This window comes from Anguilla anguilla, chromosome 18 (genome assembly GCF_013347855.1).
Source record: "Anguilla anguilla isolate fAngAng1 chromosome 18, fAngAng1.pri, whole genome shotgun sequence".
NCBI classification, from domain to species: domain Eukaryota; kingdom Metazoa; phylum Chordata; class Actinopteri; order Anguilliformes; family Anguillidae; genus Anguilla; species Anguilla anguilla.
This window is the reverse complement of record NC_049218.1, coordinates 10454762-10473655: the sequence shown is the minus strand read 5'-3', so window position 1 is coordinate 10473655 and position 18894 is coordinate 10454762. Positions and strand designations below refer to the sequence as shown.

At 46.9% G+C, this 18894-nt stretch overlaps 2 protein-coding genes across 5 annotated transcripts; both read right to left on the bottom strand.

Annotated features, from left to right (window-relative positions):
* Positions 1-1189: 1189 nt before the first annotated feature.
* psap (prosaposin) lies at positions 1190-16246 on the bottom strand. 4 transcript variants are annotated; one of them, XM_035400510.1, is made up of 15 exons: positions 16089-16246; positions 8965-9098; positions 8618-8692; positions 7968-8093; positions 6721-6939; positions 5942-6085; positions 5760-5816; positions 5346-5351; positions 4649-4813; positions 4273-4365; positions 3692-3875; positions 2957-3120; positions 2168-2248; positions 1606-1707; positions 1190-1344 (listed from the first exon to the last, which is right to left on the bottom strand). In XM_035400510.1, exons 1-15 carry the CDS (start codon positions 16120-16122, stop codon positions 1309-1311), a joined length of 1620 nt encoding a protein of 539 aa, XP_035256401.1. In that variant the 5' UTR covers positions 16123-16246; the 3' UTR covers positions 1190-1308. The 4 variants fall into 4 exon arrangements, with proteins under 4 accessions (XP_035256401.1, XP_035256402.1, XP_035256403.1 ...); XM_035400511.1 differs by lacking the exon at positions 5346-5351; XM_035400512.1 differs by lacking the exons at positions 1190-1344; positions 1606-1707; positions 2168-2248 and adding an exon at positions 2738-2869 and having other exon boundaries at positions 2915-3120.
* A 1529-nt stretch (positions 16247-17775) lies between these two features.
* Positions 17776-18602, bottom strand: mrps6 (mitochondrial ribosomal protein S6). The gene is made up of 2 exons (XM_035400931.1): positions 18096-18602; positions 17776-17879 (listed from the first exon to the last, which is right to left on the bottom strand). The coding sequence occupies exon 1, from the start codon at positions 18459-18461 to the stop codon at positions 18096-18098; it is 366 nt and encodes a 121-aa protein (XP_035256822.1). The 5' UTR covers positions 18462-18602; the 3' UTR covers positions 17776-17879.
* Between the last annotated feature and the right edge of the window lie 292 nt (positions 18603-18894).

Sequence of the window (18894 nt, the reverse complement as noted above, 5' to 3'; positions counted from 1 at the left end):
AGGTTACAGAATGAAGAAAAGCACGTTTTGGAGGAGGCGTGTCCTAGTGCGCACTCAACCACACTAGCAGGGTGACTCGCAAACCAACCGGCTGCTACTTCTGACGTGAACGATCGGACTAGAGAGACCTCACTGAGAAAAGGGAATCCGTGGACTGACTCATCTCCAGTGTGAAACGGGCGTGTGCTATAGCGGCTGGTCCGGATCAGCGGTCGGTAGTGTAGCATCACGGTTAGAGCGTCGGTCTGGTAGCAGAGGTGAGGTGCTGAACGCTCTGGTGAGCACATCCAGCCACATAAGCTCTCATTCACCGGATAAGAGCGTCTGCCAAACGCTCACAATGCAAAAATGAAACTCCCCTGCCTGAGTAACACACTGAAGGTCAAGTGGATTTAGAAGTTCTTTTTATTTCAATTCCATTAAAAATCAGACACCACCACCCCCCCCCTCCCACCTTCCCACCCACCAGCCCACTCTCTTTCCTCCTTGCCCTCCCTGATCGACTCACCTGACGATCTCTCAGGCCAGTACAGTGAAGCTGATTGAGCACAATAACGAGTTCATTTAATTAGGAATCAGAAACGAATGAAGAGTTTAGCACAACAGGCTAGCGAGGAAAGTGACCAGCAGACAACATCCTGCTCAGCGTTTCACACCTCATTAAAAACAAAAAACACAAATCATCTTGTTACTACAAAAAAAAAAACAGAGGCTGCAAATTAATGCAAATTAAGATCAGGCTTCGTGTTATTAAAAATGGATAACCTGATGTCCTCCCAGACGCTGGCCTAGCAGGTCCTTCATTTGCAGAGATGGGAAGGCAGGGCTATTTTGGGCGTCCACCGAGACTGCCTGTGCGAATCTTGCCCAGTTGACCCTTTCCCTTCGTTAAAGTGGGCCTCAGAGGAGAGATGCGTCTCGACTTGCATTTAAAACGCATCGCAGCCCACCTGCCTACACGGAACAGTGAACGGCAAGCTGAAAAACCCATTCATCTCCAGTTCCTCACATTACCACTCTGCGTCAAAAGCAGTAACAGATCAGTGAAACCCCCCCCCCCCCCCCCCCAAAAAAAAAACAAAAAAAATAAATCTCCCAATCACTGCTCTTCATCTCCTTCCCCCCCCCCAAATATAGACCCTGCTTGTTAAATTGACAGTTGAATTGTAATTTTTAAATCTATTTCTGCTTTTTTTTATAAAAACAAAAAAAGAAAGGGGGGATCAAATTTTAAAACAGGAAAGAAAGCAGCACTACAGTAGTTCTCCCTAATTTCCTCAGACTAAGGTCCTCCTCTTCCTCTTCCTCCTAGTTCCACACGTGACGTCTGCAGTGATCCACAGCCTGGAACGCAGGAGAGAGCAGGTCACACAAGGGGGCAGTACTGAGCAGTCGAGCTCAAACACATCCATTTAAACTACACCTGTAAATAGCAAGCGCTTCTACTGGTCAGGTCATGTGCTGAAGATCGCAGCAGTGACCCCCTGTGGAACTGGGACCCATTAGCCAGCCCTGGTCACCGTCTCTATACAAGCCCAGGCTGAAGGAGGCTGCTAAAGGAGGCACTGCCCCAGGGAGCCGGGGGGGGGGGGCGCTGGGACTCACGTTGCAACGCGAGGCTGTCTCCATGTTCTTGCACCAGAAGGCCGGCCCCCAGCTGCACTGCTCCGTCCCCAGGAGTCTCGCTGCGGGACAGGCCCCCAATTTCTGCAGGGGACAAGCGGACAGTAACAAACCACATCCCACTTTCTGCCCTAACTTACTGTAACACATACTGAATACAATTACACTTACACTGAAGCTATTAGCTGCCTTGGTTGAACGGTACAACGGCAGTGGCCTACCTGGGAGTCGATCCTGCAACCTTTAGGTCACAATTCCCCAACCATTAGACCACTCCCTACCCTACCCTGCAGCCCCAACCTGGTCCTTAGTGCATCAGGCAGAACACTCCAGGCAGAGTGCTGTGGCCATCAGGTTTTAGATTTTGTGCTTTCACATGACTGGGACACAATTTGACACTTTTCAGCATGGCCGTATATATGGAGCTGGTTCTTTGGGGGCAAAAGGTCCAAACAATACTACAGAAATATCCAAGTACAACAGACTGAACCCTAAAGCCTGGTAACACCCAGTGTTCTCGTGTAAGACTGACGGCTGTACTCACAGAGCAGACAAAATCTGGGTCCAACATCTGGATCAGCAGCTGCACCATGGCTGGCTCGTACTCTCCAATCAGCTGTTCGCACTGCAGAGAGGACACAGGCCAACCAATCAGTTGAACAAACACAACAAACAAATAGCCAGCCAATCATATGGTTTGTGCAAGCCAGGGGCGGGAACTTCCGGTCCTGGAAAGCCAATGTGTGTGCAGGTTTCAGTTTCCACCAGTTAGACTAACTAAATGAGCGAACAGGCTGTGTACACCAACGCTTGTTCACTCGTTTTACTGTGATGTTGTCTACATTTCATATAGGGACACGAGAGTAGTTTTTTGGCTGTCATTCATGTGCTTATCGAAACGTATAACCAAAATGCAAGAGGACGTAAACGTTAGGGCCAATTACGCAATTAAGGCCAGAAGTTGGCATGAGAAGCACTAATAGATGTGGCCCTATTGCCCGCCCCTGGTGTAAGCACACTGAGCGTCCTGTGCTGACAGAACCCTTTCCTTGAACATCTGAATTTGAAATCTGGTTGCTAGAAGATCTCGGGATTCTTCCAGCTTGCCCATTAGTACGCTTGACTCAAGTCAAAAGAACGCAACAGTGACCTCATATCTGCTCGCAACGATGACCTCATATCTGCTCGCAACGATGACCTCATATCTGCTCGCAACAGTGACCTCATATCTGCTCGCAACGATGACCTCATATCTGCTCGCAACAGTGACCTCATATCTGCTTGCGATGACCTCATATCTGCTCGCAACGTTCAGGCGGCCCCCTGTGCTCACCTCCGTGCGGACGGACTCCGGCAGGAAGTTGCAGACCTTCTTCACGGCGTCCTCGATCTGCGCCTCGGTGGCGTTGTCCTCCAGGATCCCATCGATGTAGCGCACCGCCATCTTGCACACGTCGCAGAACCCGCCGCGGTCAAACCTGACCTGGTCCATCACAGCTGGGGGGGGAGGGGGGGGTTAAAGGGAGCAGTCAGTACAGACTTATGAAAGCGACCAGCACGCTGGCTCCAAGAAAAGCCAGACGCCATTGACTACACACCCGACAGCCAAAGGCAAGCTGTGCTAAATGGGGCTGAATTAGGAGCATTTACAGCTGGATGTATACAGAAGCAATGTAGGTTAAAGTAGCTTGCTCAAGGGCACAACAGCAGTGTCCTAACCTGGGAATCAAATCTATGACCTTTAGGTTACAAGACCAGTTCGTTAACCATTATACTACACTACTGCCCGCACACTGCCGGAACACTTTCTGCACACTGAAATGTCCGCACAACGTGGCCCTCAGCTCTCCCTTCCCAGAGCGCTCACGAGGCTGGAACTGTACGCAGCAGCAAACGGAGAAGCCACAGCACGGTCAGGTGGCTTTCCCTGCCTGAGGACGGGGGCCGGGGTGTGGCCACCCCCCCGGTCCCTTAGCGCAAGAGCCAGGAATCAGGGAGGGGCGGTCTCCTTGGGTCGGTGCGACCCTCAGGAGCGCGGGGTCTTAAGAGCGGGCGGAGGGGGACTCACGGATGAAGGTGCGGTCGCCACTCGAGCACAGGCCCAGCACGGCGCACACGGTGTTGGGGTCGGCCTCCTGCACCAGCAGGTCGATGATGGCCTCGCCGTAGGCATCGATCAGGTCCTTGCACTGAGCGGCGAGTTTGGAGGGCAGCAGGGAGCACACCTTCTCCACGGCGTTGATCACCTCCTCCTGAGAGGGGGCGGGGCAAGGCATGAAGCTGGATGTACCATTAACCCCCCCCAGAGCAACCGACTGAACTAGTCACCTTTAACAGAGTCTAAAAACACTGAACTAATATGGCACAGTAACCTCAGAGTTTGCTCAAATTAAATGTGTGTGGAAAATTGGAAATTTCTTCCTATATTCATCATCATATTTCAGTGGTGAAGGACAAGGATTTTCCCACCCAGTTTGCAACCTCTGTGTTCTCACTCAAACCTTCAGACTGCAGCATGCAAAACTAACAGTAACCACTAGGTGGCGACCAAGGACCATTCAGCACAAAATAAACATGGCTTCCCTGAAATGTGTAGGATTGTTATAGGGGAGGGGAGTGTGGGTAAAGCCAGGCGCAGTAGAGTCCTACCTCAGTTTTCTTATCCTGCAGCAAGGCCTCCACCTCCTTCATCACCATCTTACAGATCGCACATGTGGGAGAGTCTTGGACACGCATCATTTTCTGTGTGGGGGGGGGGGGGGGGGGCGGGTGTGCATCAGAAAATTATCAAAGCACTAGAGTGGTTCGATACCAAAATTGTCTGCACAGTACTGCACTTTACCATCAAAATACCTTAATCTACACTTGTTATGCATCCATCTCATCACACCACCCACCCCCCCGGCCATGATTCTCTGTATATTCTTAATTCAGAGAAGCATTCCTTCTTCAAATACAGCTCAATGTGAGCACTGCAATGGCAGCTCAGGATGTCCGATAGCTCCAGATACCCCACTCTGGTTACCTTGGCAGGTTTGAGCTCGACAGGTTTCACTTCTGCTGGCTGCACCAGCTCTGCAGGGAGGACCTTGGCTGCGGGGATGATCATGGCTGCCACCAGCGTCTCCATGGGGACAGAGTGACGGACACTAGGGCAGAATCCAGCGCCAGCGCAGATGTCCTGAGCTTTCTGCCGAGACCAACAGGTGAGGCAGTCAAGGGGGAGATACGGGTCCAGAAATCAATCACACACACACACACACACACACACACACACACTATTAGCATGCAGTACAGCTGCCACTGGATAGTTGACATGCATGCATGCGAGAGAGAGAGAAAAAAAAAAAAAAAACTCCACACACACACACACTCCCAAGAGATCCTACTCTGAGGAATGGAGCCATGCAAGGATCATAACCCCCTGCATGCAGCCCCCCCCTCCAAAAAAAATAAATAAACAAAAAATAAAAACTCTGCGGAGATGATTTCCCCCCCAGCATGACTTATAATTACCAACTACACATACTAGAATAAAAATCAAATGGATAGAAACTCCATGTGACCCCCCCCCAGTCTAGTATCAGGAGTACAAGGTGAGTATCAACGCTAACTACATGAGTAGCTACACCAGGAGCACAACATGGGTGAGCAGCTACACACACAGCAGAGAGCGGAAGCTAAGGGCGAGAGACCAAGCAGGCCGAGATCACAGCACCTACCTGATCCTGAGGGCCAAAGAGATCGAGCACAGCCCAAAGACAGAGGACAGGCGGAGGAGGAGGAGGAGGAGGGCGAAAGGGCGGGGGAGAAAAGAAAGCATTAAAAAAAACAAGTGATTAGAAATGGATGACAGCAGACACTCAGGGAGCCAATGAGAACAGGAAAAATAAAATAAAACCTGTTGGTGGTGGTGGTGTGGGGGTGGGGGGGAGGGGGGGGCAGGGGGCTTCTCACTCCCAACAAACCAAGCTGCCGTTCTAGCAGGTGCATGACATTATACCCAAGCAAGCCCTAATGTGAAACTGTGTCCCAGCTACAGAAAAACACCATTACAGCTACTCCTCTTCCCAGAGGTACTGAGCATTCACAAGGAAGAGGAAAGGGAAAATCTCCCATGATCCTCCAGTACTCACCATGGACATGAGCTGCTGGAAGACCAGACTGGCGTACTGCGAGACGTACTGCTTGCACTGGAACACAGGAGAAGGCGCAGTTAGAGGATGACGCTGCCTCCGTGGAGACAAGCCACTGCCATCCCCCAGGTACCCCCCCACCCCCCCCCCACATTTCCCTGAGGCCACACCCCTCTCCTCACCATGTCAGACATGCCTGGCCCCAGCAGGTCGCACTGCTTCTCGATCTGGGCGATGAGGCCGTCGATGAAGGTGGCGTTGGACCGGGCCTGCTCCTGGACGGAGTTGATGAACTGCACGCAGTCCTTGCACACATTGCCCTTCTCCTGCAACAGAGGAGTGTGGGTTAAAGTCACCTGAACCCAGTTTTCCCCAAAACTTTTCTTCCGTATCACAACTGTCCCGATAATGAAATCCCCCTTTCATTCGATCCAGGGATCAGACTGATCCCACACAAAGAGCCAAAACGGTTCAAAAGCCAGTGCAAACTAGACCCTACACACCCAGCCAGGTGGGACGGCGCAGACCAAACAGTGCACAGCCATCCAACTGGATATTGCGTGCAACGCAATGGGATTGCACTGAGAGCTACCCAGTTGGACAACGCACACTGCACATGACCCAGCTGGACAGCGCATCGGATTTTGCAAGCGACCCAACAATTTAGTGCGGATTGGACAGAAATTCACCAACTTCTCGCACATAATCTACATAAACCAAAGGTCGGTAGAGCTCTGCTCCGGTTTCAGTAGTTGCTGTAATTATTGGTGTCATTATTATCCTGTCAGATAAATTTTGAAAACCTGGGCCCAGAGGACCAGCACAGTCAAAGGCTCTTCTTCAAATAATGCCAAGCCGTTAAGACTGGTATCTGAATACATACAATATCAAGTACTCGATAGTACATGTCCACAGGACTGATCTGACCTCTGAACTGTAGCCAAAGTCCAGCCCCTCTCACCTGTTCGGGGTCTTCCTTTTTTGGGGCCTCCGGCTTGGGGGCCTCCTGCTTGGGGGCCACCTGGGGGTACAGCAGCTGTGGGATGTTGAGGAGGAAGGGAGAGGCGCTCTGGGCCAGGTCCACCTGAGGGATCTCATTGGACAGGAGCTGGGCAAAGGCCAGGGCTTTCTGCTGGGACTGGCACAGCCCCAAGGCCCCACACACCACGCTGGGGTCCTCCTGGAGAGAGAGAGAGAGAGAACAGCATCATCCTACCAGTCCATACCCCTCTACTGCCATTACTACTGTAAGCAGACTTCATTTAAACTGCACCAAAACTGGCCAGAACTGCCAAATTCAGTTAAATTCACACCTGGGATTCAGTCCTGCCGCAGTGCACAATGTGGGTTCTGAATATCAGCCAATAGCCTCAGAGGTGCTGGCGTGTAAAGATCATGAAAAGCTGCGCAAAATTCAGGGTGTGGACTCACTGATCAAAAACTGAAATTGAAACAAAAAGGCGCCCTTTGTGCTTCCCTGGGACGCAGGGGGAAATCCAAAAATTAAGTTTGTGCTTTTATTGGCGGATAATTACGGAAAATTGTTTATTTACTCAGTCTAAAAGCAAAATCCTAAAAGGCTGTGGAGTTTGTTTACTGCATCTGTGCAACACAAAAGCCTCCAAGAGAGTTGGACAAAGAAGCATTTCTCCCGGCACTACCACCCCCCACCCCCCCCACCGCCCCCACCCCCCAGCCGCCCTCTGTGTGGGGCATTCAGAGCTCTCCATTACACTCACTCCTCTGTACCTTCCCTCTGTCCCGGCAGACAGACGGATGTTGGCTCTGGCTCCTCATAAGAGGCGGCTTTGGGTTTAACATGGCCGAGCTCAAGGCTCACACAAGCAACCGGAATATCCGGGACCTTCCACTGCAGCTGTGGCAGTCTACCCAACACCCCTCATCCCCCCACCTCTCCACACAAGGGGATGTCTCAGTACGACACCCACAAACCCCCAAAACTGGGACACTGCCCTCAAATGCATTCAGAACCATGCTAATCCAATTTGAATTGAGTCTCCTTTGCTTCGCCAGTAATGCTTCATGGGAGAAATGCACACAGTGACTTAGGTTTTTCATAGACGACTGCAGATAAAGTATGCTTCTGTAAAGGCATGGAACTCTTACTGGCTCCATAAAATACCAGTCATCTAAGAACAAGCATGAGAAATAAAAACATGAAGTCACTCCCCTGCCCCACCCACTCACCAGCTCTCCAGTGATGATTGCCATCAGGACTGGATAGTAGCTGTCCACCATGTCTTTGCACTCAGAGGCGATACCCTTATCTGGGATCAGCTGGCAGGCCTTCTCCAAATAGCCCAGAATCTCAGCCTGGAAGGACAGGGATGCAAGGCCATTATTTGGCAGGAAGAGGTGCTCAGGTGCCCCAACAATACTTGCCATTTTGTGTATTCATTTGGTAATTTTTATAAAAAATAACCCCTTAACCCCCAACCCAAAAGCCCATTTAGCACTTTTCTACTACATATGCACACATTTAAATCTGCGGTTATTCACAAGAGGGGATTTTAAACAGGAACCTGAAATTGGGGAACCAGCCGCACAAAAAACTGCAGAGACGTTCAAATGTAATGTTGAGGAACTGAAACATCAGCATCCGGAATAATCAAAGAACTGAAACGCTAGCAGTCAAGAGACCACATGATCACAAAGACTCAAGAAAAATTGCACTGCCTGAACTTCCTCAAGCATTTCAGTGGTAATGACTGAGGGGTCAGTAGTTCTAAGTCTGGTTCTAAGCACTAACAGCACTCTTGTCCAGCAGTGCACTTTGGCATTGTCCATTTTCAGCTGCTCCAAGGCCACACCCCTCTTAGCTATGACCCCATTCTCACCTCAGTGGCATTGTCCTTCAGCAGCTGGTCCACCACAGTCAGCACCTCCTTGCACAGCTCACATGGCACGGATTTCTACATGAAATGGGAAGGAGAAGTGAACGCTTAAGAGGTAGTAGAGATTTAAGAGACAGAGAAGGGGTTGTGATGGTGTGTCAGATTTACAAAATGGCTTCAGGGAACTGAAACTCTGGTGAAACACGATCTCTGAAGCAATCAAATGTGGATCCGCCCAGAGCCAGAGCCACAGGTTAAACTCCACACCATCGCCTGAGGAGGGTCGCATGTTCCAGTGCAGAGAGCTTCCACCTGATGGCTCATCAGAGGGCGGGCAGAGGGTCACTCACCACCTGAGGCTTGTTCCAGACGTTCTGCTGGCAGTGATCGACGGCACCGCACGTCGAAGCGGTCTTTATGTTTTGGCACCAGTAGGGGGGTCCGTGGGCACACTGCTCCTTGCCCAACAGGGGGGACGCCACAGCTGGAGAGAGGAGACAGAGAGCATTCGTCAACTTTAGCGCACCCGACAGACCCAGATGAGAATCGGGCATATCCGCGCAGTTACATCAGCGTTCGACTCAAAGAGAAATGTGTGCCATGGCCAGGAAGGCACAGACGGCCCTGTTTATTCAAAGAGTGTAAAGTTCCATCAATGCTGTAACATTATCCCAGAAGCAAAACCAATCAAGAGGGTCTTTAAGCTGCATCAGACACACCGCCATAAACACAGACTCTATTCCTTAGTAAGCAAACTGCTAGGTGTGCCTCTGTAAACAAGAGGGTGGCCCAGCCAAAGGAAGGAACCTGAAGATTTGGACTCGAGCCCTGGAGTCCTCACCAAAAGACAACGCACACACTGTCCCAGCACTAGCCGTTTAGGAGCCCTGTCCCATCTGCTCATGTGCGGTACTGACACCCAGAGGAGACGCCAGGGCTCAATGTAAAACCGGCGCCCGGCACACATCCACGGCCTGGACCGCCATCAGCGGCCAGACAGTCACATGATCACCTCCCCATATGCAATAACGGGCTGAGAGCAGTCACGTTGCGTTGATTAAAAAGCCCAGCTTCCTTAGAAAACAGAGTTGTCAACAAAATTAGCAAAGCAAAGGCAAATCAGCCTTCCCACTGGTAAGGAATTGCTATGCAACAAAAATGTCACCAACTGGCTTTTACACGGACAAAGAAGGGCGCAAATAGCTGGAGGAGAGCGGGGGGGGGTTAAACCCCTTACCCATCCTCAAACCCCACACAAATCCAGTTTGCCTGCCTCTTTAGACCCTCTCAATCTTATTAACTGCAGGACAAAGTAAACCCCTCCAACTTGTACTGAACAACAAGTTCCAGGGAAGTCCAGGGGCTTTGTGGGAAGATCCGGGAACTGAAAAAACAAACCATAGCAGGCTGAGAAGTACCACTTCCCTGTCTTTGGCCACAACGAACCCCAAAAGGTCACTGCACTGCTCAAAGTCCACAGTTTGGAGCACAGAAACACACAGTCCAGACATTTGTTTGTTTTTTTTCTTTTTTACTATTTTTTTTCTCCTCAATTAAATTGCCAGATATGTTGCTCCTTCCAACAGGACACAGGCCAACTTCAATCCAAACAGCCCACAGAGTCTACTGGGGAACTACATCTCAACTACTGATCTGAACAAGATGTCTGTAAATGGACATTAAAGTCACTGCCCCTGGTGGATGTTGCCAGTCAGTAGCCTACTGAAAGGCAGTCTGTGGCCATCAGCAAGCACCGTTTACCTTTTCGCTATGGAAACGCGCCTTGCCATGTAACGACAGAATGCACCTGAACAGGTCAGAGGTCACTCATCCGAAAAAAAACAGACTGCTTCACTGGAAACACCATCAACTAGGAGCCTGGCAACAGACATGTGACATACCTGAGGATTTGTAGTAACTGCCGTTTTGTTTGCCACCGGTTATACACTTTATGGAGGGGAGTCACAAGGCACAGGGTAGGACAGGGCACAACTGCCTGAGATCAGCTGAGAGTCAAAGGACAGGCTGATAGTCACTAATTACCAAGAAAGGAAGCTTCTCACATTCAAAAAGCGAACTAATGCAACTAACTGCACTTAAATTTCTACCAGAGCAGGAAGTGAGATGCGTTTGCAGTGTGAGGAGTGGAGGGGACGTCCCGACTGGATGTTGGTGAGAGCTCAACTGGCCCTGCACCTTGGGTAACTGCAGGCGCTGTAGCTCAGGGACACAGAGCGGGCGCACAGACAGACACAGGGCCCGGATTGGGCTGCCTGGGCACCTCCTGAGAAACACCAGTCAAGTCATGAGAGTGTGGGCTGGTCTGCAGTTAGCGCAAACCTATTAAAACATCAGCAGATGACCGATAAAGGGGCCAGGGGTGAATAAAGTGGCAGAGCAGTAATGTGAGCGATGCGCAGGATGTTGAAACAGGCCCACATATTCACCTGCTGGAGTCCAGCCAAGCTCGCCAGCTGGAAATCCCCCAGTCTTCCCAAAGTTCACCTCTGCTTTCACTGAGGTCAACTACGACTGCTGAACTCAAGACAAGCCCCCCCCCCAAAAAAAAAGACACACACCCCCATCATTTGCGCTTCCTAAGGCATGAGCTTTCACACATCACTTGTCACATGACCAGCTAAGAAACAAACAGGTGATTGGGCAATTGGGACTTACACAACAGTATTCCTGCCGGTCTCAGCTATACGGCAAGGACTCATTTTTGCTTTTTAGTGGGGTGGGGTCAGCAGTGCTGAGTCTGCAGACATGATAAGAGACTATCGCAAGACCCAGTTCACACTTGGGACAACAGCTTCAGAACAAAGTGTTAAAAAAAATAATTAAAAAAAAACTTGTTTTAATCTTTAAAAAAAATAAAAAATAGCCATCTTATCACTGACAACTGAAAAAGCACCCTGGCTGATGAAAGGTTTTGGATTTATTAATACTCCACTTCTTTCGGAACGTCATGAGGAAATGGCACTACAAAGGGGGGGGGGGGGGGCATACAAAAAGCCCGATGAGTCAACCTCACATGCTAGTGCATCAGAGCAAGACAAAAACAGATTCCTCATCTGCAAGTCACATTTCACCAGGACAAAAAAAAAAAAAAAAATGTATACATTTTTTTTTAAACAATACATAAAACAGGAGGACTATACAAGAAGGGAGTAAAATGAGCTCTCGGGCCAGAAGGAACAGGGAGATCGCTATATCACTCGCTTTTTAAAACAAAAAAAGACAAAAGGTCCAGGGCACACTGCCATCAGCTTCCACCGTGAGTCGGCGGCGCGCGTCACGTGACTCGCACTCGTCACAGCAAACTAATAAAAGAACCCGCAGGGGCGTCTGACGCTATCCGGCCAGTTTCCTGAAGTTCTTTAGAAAGCCTGTGAACCCACACACTGAACGGGTCGCACTGAAATACAGCGGTCAGCATGTCCATCTCTAACATGTACCACTAACTGAAACCAAAAAGCAAATACGGGCTGGCCATTCACTACATATCCAAAATGGAACTGAATTCAAAGACGCGCACGCACAGAAATGCTAAACATCCCCTACTGACGAGTATTTCAAGCACTGCCGCTACATTTGTAGCCTGAAGCATTGACAGTTCTTTCACAAGTGCCCTTTGCAAAATACTGATCCAGAAAAAGTACATAATTAGTCTCCCAGCTGAAGCACCAGTCCCCAGTCACATGACTGGTCTGGCCCGGTGAGTCGATCTGCCTTGTGTACACGCCCAAGTATGAATGCGTACAACCTGAAGGGGTGCTTAAGAGCTGCAAGCAGTTTCGAGCGAACAAGCTCACAGGCAGAAACTCTAGCCAGATCCTAAATAACTGCATCTCGCATGCACCCCTGGACTTGAACAGAGAGGGTTTTCACTGCACTTCACTCCTAGAATGAAGCTCCAGTACCACAACCGGACAAAAAAAGATTAATAATATTTAAATTTTTTTTTAAAATACAAGAACAAAACACCAATTTTGCGTTGACCCAATTCTGCAGAGAATACAATTCGAGACAAACTGGCAGTTTCCTGGTATCAGTGCAATGAAGATAACATTAAAAAGCACTATATAAACCAGCCATAAAGTTATCCATTTGCCTGAGTTTATGTGCTATTCTACCACAAAGAGCATGCCCCTCTGTGCAAGTGCTTTCATTGCCTTCTCCACTGTGTTGGTGCAGCTTATCAGATGAACTACTCAAACAGACCACACAAACACATCCAATTAGGTCAGCATGATGGTACAAGAACAGACAGACCTCATTCATGATTCCCACAGCATGTGTGGAGAGTATACTGCAGGAACCCAGCTTGTTTTATTTCATTTCACCATTAATATTCCACAGTGAATTTTTTTCCCCCCACACCATGTAAAAGAATAAAAACACAATACGGACCAAAAAATTAAGGAATAATTAAGGAGAACTGAAGGAGTCAAACCTTTCAGCCCTCCAGAGGGACACCCCTACTCTCAGGGCCCAGTTTCATTACCCTAATCACGTGTGAAATCACAGGTTTCTGTTCCCCTCCTGCGAAGGCCCAACTGCCATATCATACACACCCAGGACAGTATTAATGTACCCAGTCATGTTTACATCCTGCCTTTGCAGTTCACCAAGTACAAAAATAACACCAACACACAGCTCTGCTGCACCATGGCCACATTACTGCAGGCTTTTTCCAAACAGCAGCAATTCCACCTCAGATTTTAACCCCAGTTTCTCCAGCCACCGTGTATCATTCGGCAAAATAAAGGGCATGCTTCCGCTTTCTAACGAGATTAAGAACTGAGACAAAGGAACCAAAAGCAGCACAATAGATTACAAAAGGATTCAAAGTCACCAAGTCAGGACAGCTTGAAACGACTGACCTCCAAAAATTGGAGTGGATTTCTCTCACAAAAATGCAATCATTCATTCCATAGCAGACTTGCAGTTCATTTTTTCATTGGCAATTATTTACGCAGATGCTTCAGTTTATACCAAATAATTTGTGCTAAGTACAGACACAGCAGCAGTGCCACATGAGATCTGAACCAGCAGCCACTGAGTTACAAGGCCAGTGTGCAGGTTTTGTTCAAAGGTTTTACGGTGCTGAGCAGAGATCAGTCCCTGGGCATGGCAATGTGAGCTAAGCAGCAGGCTGCTGTACAGAGTACAACCCGCTACTGACTGGCGCACTACTGCACTTCTAGCAAGACCCAGAATGGCTCAAACTGCTGAGTCACCAGTCTCACCTGCACCCTTGGTAAGCACTAAACAGCAACCCAACTGACAACGTTAAAATGTTTATTAAATATGAAGGGCAATACAGCAGTGACAAAGCCATGAGCCAAAGGGGAAAGCAGTCAAAAGACCAAAAAGTTAAACGTCCTGACACCTCAGGTCAACCTGTTAAAGAGAAATGGCACATTAAAGGGGAAGTTAATGCAGAACACTCTTTTTTTTCTCAGAAAACGATCTACAATTTAACACTCACCACACCTGCAGTTGGAGAAATACCACAGAACACAATCATGCCTTTAAACTACTCATTGACACAGGAGAGCTTCTAAACAATGTGACTTGCCTAAGGTCTCAGCCCAAACAAGAGCTGACGACGTTAGCTTAGCCTCATTGGGAGTCACATTGCTCCACCACTTCAATTACGGACATAATTTTAGATTAAGACATTTAGCCTAATTTCTTATCCAAAGGTAGTTGGGGAGTAAACTGGCCATTCCTTTATGTCCAGAGCAAACAAGACCACTGGCAGTACAGATGAAGTCAACTTTCACCCAATAAGGCTAAGATCACTCTAGAGAATTTCCTGGAGGGGCTAAATACTTGACAAACCAGAATAAGTACATGTAATTTCATTCACTTCACTTTCCAAGTACCATTTTGTATCACCCTTATTCAAGCCAATCACTGTTCATCTTCAGAATGCCCTTCAACACACAGGCATGTAAACAAGTCTATCCAAGGATGACTAAAACAAAAGGGCAGGAGGTTATTTATCCTGATACTGTATGAACCACTGCAAGCAGCCAGAGGAGTCTGGATCTTGTGAACATTGTGGAGATCAAAACAATGAAGCACATGGGATGCTTTGACTTTTCCACAAGTTTTTATATAAAAGTAAGCTTACATATACAGCCAAAGGTTGATCGTCATCCTTCCCAATGTGAATAATGCATGAACACACAAAATGATACCATTATAACAGATATAATCGTTATGGAAAACGAAGAGTAGTAAATGGGAGGTCTGAACTCTGTCGATGACTTACCAGGAAAGAACTGTGTAGCTTTAGCCAAATGGGCACAATCCGAAACCCACAGCCTTATTGGCGTAGCGTCACATAATTGAACAGGAGTAACGCTTCCTTCAAACCATTCAAGTCACTGTAATTTGCATTTATATACCTACTAGCTCGTCAAGTTTGATGTTACCCATTTTAGAATTTAGGCCAACAGGGATAAATATGCCTACGCAAAAGGATTTCTGAGCTTATTCTTTACGTGTATTCCTGTAATTAACGAGGTCTTAAAAACAAAAGTAAAGTTATGTACGACTGCAAGGTAACTCGTCATAATCTTTTTTTTTTTTTTTTTAAACGGCCAACTAGTGTAGTGTGGAACATACTGTGCTGCAAGGTGTGAAATGACTGTGCTGCTTATTACATTAACCATTTTATGTTTACCCGGACACAAAAGAAATAAAATAAAAACTTCGGACACACGACGGTGTGATGGGATCGGGTGTGGCGATCAAATAGTTGTTTTATAAACAAAAAATGATTGCGTCAATCGTTCGGCGAAGATTATAAAGATAACACGCAGCTAAGTCACCTGTTCAGATAGCTTAGTTAAGCGCTTCCGATACAACTCAGCAAAAGTGTATACAAAGCGACAATGTGAAGCGGATGACACCAAACGACGATGCATTTCGTTTGCGTATTAAACTTGGTCATTTTACCTAGCCGTTAAATCGCCATAAAAGAACGTTTCCAAAAACAATTATCTCGCCGATATTTTACTGACAAACATTGCTTTCAATTTCGTTAGAATAGCAACACGCTTGCTAACGCTATGTTGTAGCTAGCTATTTATCTAGGCCACTTCTATTCAACGGAGACGTCTGAACAAAGTAGTATAGCTACAATTTAGGCAGGCATCGTAGAGCAGAATCGTAGATTCTCATTAGAGAATTCCAATATACAATCCATTCGCATCATAAAAACTGCGATCATTCAACTTAATGTACTTCTACATGACAAGCAGTTTGTCAGGAAGCGCCTTGTAATGCTAACTGGCTGGCTAACAACAATGGCAGTTTGACTTGTTTACGAACCGTTTCTTCCGTCTTGCAATACAACGGCATAGCCACGGGGTAATTTTTAAAATAAAGCATTTTATCAATAAGCACAGCAAAGGAAAGCGTTAAACGACGCGATGCTCACAAAGGGGAAAATTACCTGTGGAAACTAAAAGAAGCGTGAGAAGGATCATGGCTCCACTGTTTCGTAGCTTTACAGCAGTCTTCGTTCTTTTTAGATACAGGGTATACGCACTCGCTCGCTTCTCTGGTGCTGCAATGCAGAGCTAGCAGTCAGCTGACTGTTATATCATTGATGTCAGGTGATTTGGGAGCATAGAAGTGCGATGAAAAGCAAATATCCGTTTGAACCATTGGTTTGAAGTGACTACTGACTCCCTCTACTGACGGGAAGAAGGTATGCCTATCCTTTCAAGCTAATGACAGCCGCGCCGTCCACTCCGTGAAAAAATGCTCGCGCCAGTCAGTTTAATGCAGTACCAAGTAAAATCATCCGCTTTAAAGTATTTAAACCTGGTCTGAACTTTTGCGCAAGTTTAAAGATTTTAAAAAGTACATTAGTGATCATACTGTACGGAATAGGCAGAGATCTAATATCAGCAGTTCGTGAGAATGGTTACAGCCATAAGGAATGTTTATGACAAGTTTTAAGGTGTTCACATTCTTTCAATTGATCAGTTGAACAGCAGATACTATGCCTATCTTTGTTTCACTGCCACTTAAAAAAAGGCATTCTGTAGTAATCAGACGGAGGTTAAGGGCCCATATTGTACAGGGCAGCAATAACTCAGCCTTTGAAAGGCTGACTAAATGTGATCATGCATCTCTCTGGCTATGGCCCCTGGGATGACCTAGTTTGGAAACTGATTAAATGACAAATCCGGCTCATGTAACTTCCTTTTCCAATTTTACTTACCAGAGATATTTCACTAGTAAAATATTTGTGGGCAGTAAGGACATTTTTCAAGGTCAGCCTTGAGTACATATTATAATTTTTTTGAGATTGTTTACTACATGGCCAAATCAGCAGTAGTTTTACACTTGGGAAATACATTGCATATAAATGTCAGAGGATAAGATGCATTGCACATGTAGGAAACAGACAACAAATACTTGATCATATTAATTGAGGCCAGTTCATAAGTTGTGTATTTTCCATTTCACCCACTGAAAATTTGGTTGCATACTAATATCAATTTTTTCCCTTGTAGAATAATGGCCACAGCATTGTAAGGATGGAGTTCACATTTACCTCCTGAAGAAAACTCGTATTTGTATTGTAGTATTTGCTAGGAACAAAAAAGTAAAACATCTGGTAAATGATGTCCAGCTCTAAACTAAAGCTTTAGTTATGGTACCTTAACTTGATACTTCAAAATGAAAACAGCTAGCATGGGTTTAAGACTGCCAGGGGCCAATTAGTTTCTCCCAAACAACACGCCACATTCCCATAGACTAACAATTTGCAGAGACATTACATTTTTAAATGGCCCTAGTTCTCTACATCAGTACTGTTTGTCATATGGAATCATCGGTAAATACTAACTGATCAAAAGAATACACTTTGGTTGCAATGCTCTGTGCAGGCACAGGTGGCAATAGTGGTCATTCAATAGTGCATCATTGCCAATTCCCAACTCGTGGGGTATTTTTAGTTAATTTTTATTTATTTACTTATTGAGCGGGAATTTGTCCCAAGACTGCAAAAAATATTATAACAAAAGAATGAATGGAAGCAGATTCTTAATAACCACACACTTTCTTGACTCCCATGTTTTAGGGTTTGCACCTTCAAATGTATTATTCATCAACTCAGTCTACTCATATTTACAAAAAGTGATGTTTATTTCCAGGGCATATTTACAGAAGGAAAACGAAAAAATATGAAGTCATCGAAGAGGACAATCTGTCCGGTCGGTCTGTCGTGGATCTGGAAAAATTAGATAAAAACGTCCACAGTTAGGATCAGCCAACAGTTCTGCTGCTAGCTATACAGCCAGTTAGCTAGATAATGCTTATAATAACAACAAACAAGCAGGCAGCCAGTTATCATAAGGTAATAAAATACGCGTATATCATACTACAAACATAAGGACAACAAGCACACTTCCTGAGAATAGGATACAACGTAAGGAATGTCTCTCACTCATTCTGGGTGAGTTGTGATGCCCTTGGTTTGTGTGGGAGGGGGGCCGCAGCAATTCCCCGGCGTTGTCTGAATCTCCTTCTTTAAAACAGTCTGTCGCACCACGTCCACATCGCGTTCCAAGTGATCCAAAAAGCCAGGGAGAATTTTGGGTGCGGCGTGGAAATCCACTAGGAAATATCCGCCACGCGTGTGGCGCAAGTTGTGCTTGGAGATCTTGAAGGGCAGTGATCTTTCGCCCAGGTTCTCCAGGCCGCGCACTACAGCACCCCGCTCTATCAAAGTCTCTACCGTGCGCCGCAAAGCCGAAGCCGTCTCCGGTCTCTGCATCGCTTTTAGGATCAGGGATAACTCGTATCTAGGCATGCCTGAACTGAACACTGTAGAACGTTTCAAGCGAATGCAACAGACTTCCAAATAAATGTTTGAGGATTGTTAATTATTTGTATAGCATCACACGGCTCACAACATACCACGGAAATCGGCCATTTTGTGACGTACGTATGATTTCTTTTTCTTTAGTTTAAATGATCTCTGATGCTTTAATGGCGCATACCGCCACCTACTGGAGTAGGACTAACAACATTAAACCCCACTGTAATAGCAGTCTGGATGAACCAAATGAACTGTGAACCACATCGTTGCTACGGAAGAATACGCATTTTGGCATGCATTAAAACTGAGCTTGACAAACATATGCCCACCCTCTGTGATCGACGATACACATTTGGAATACTATATGTTATGTTGTTATCAACGTCCCAAATTTCAAGCAACGATTTGATAGACAATTTTGAGC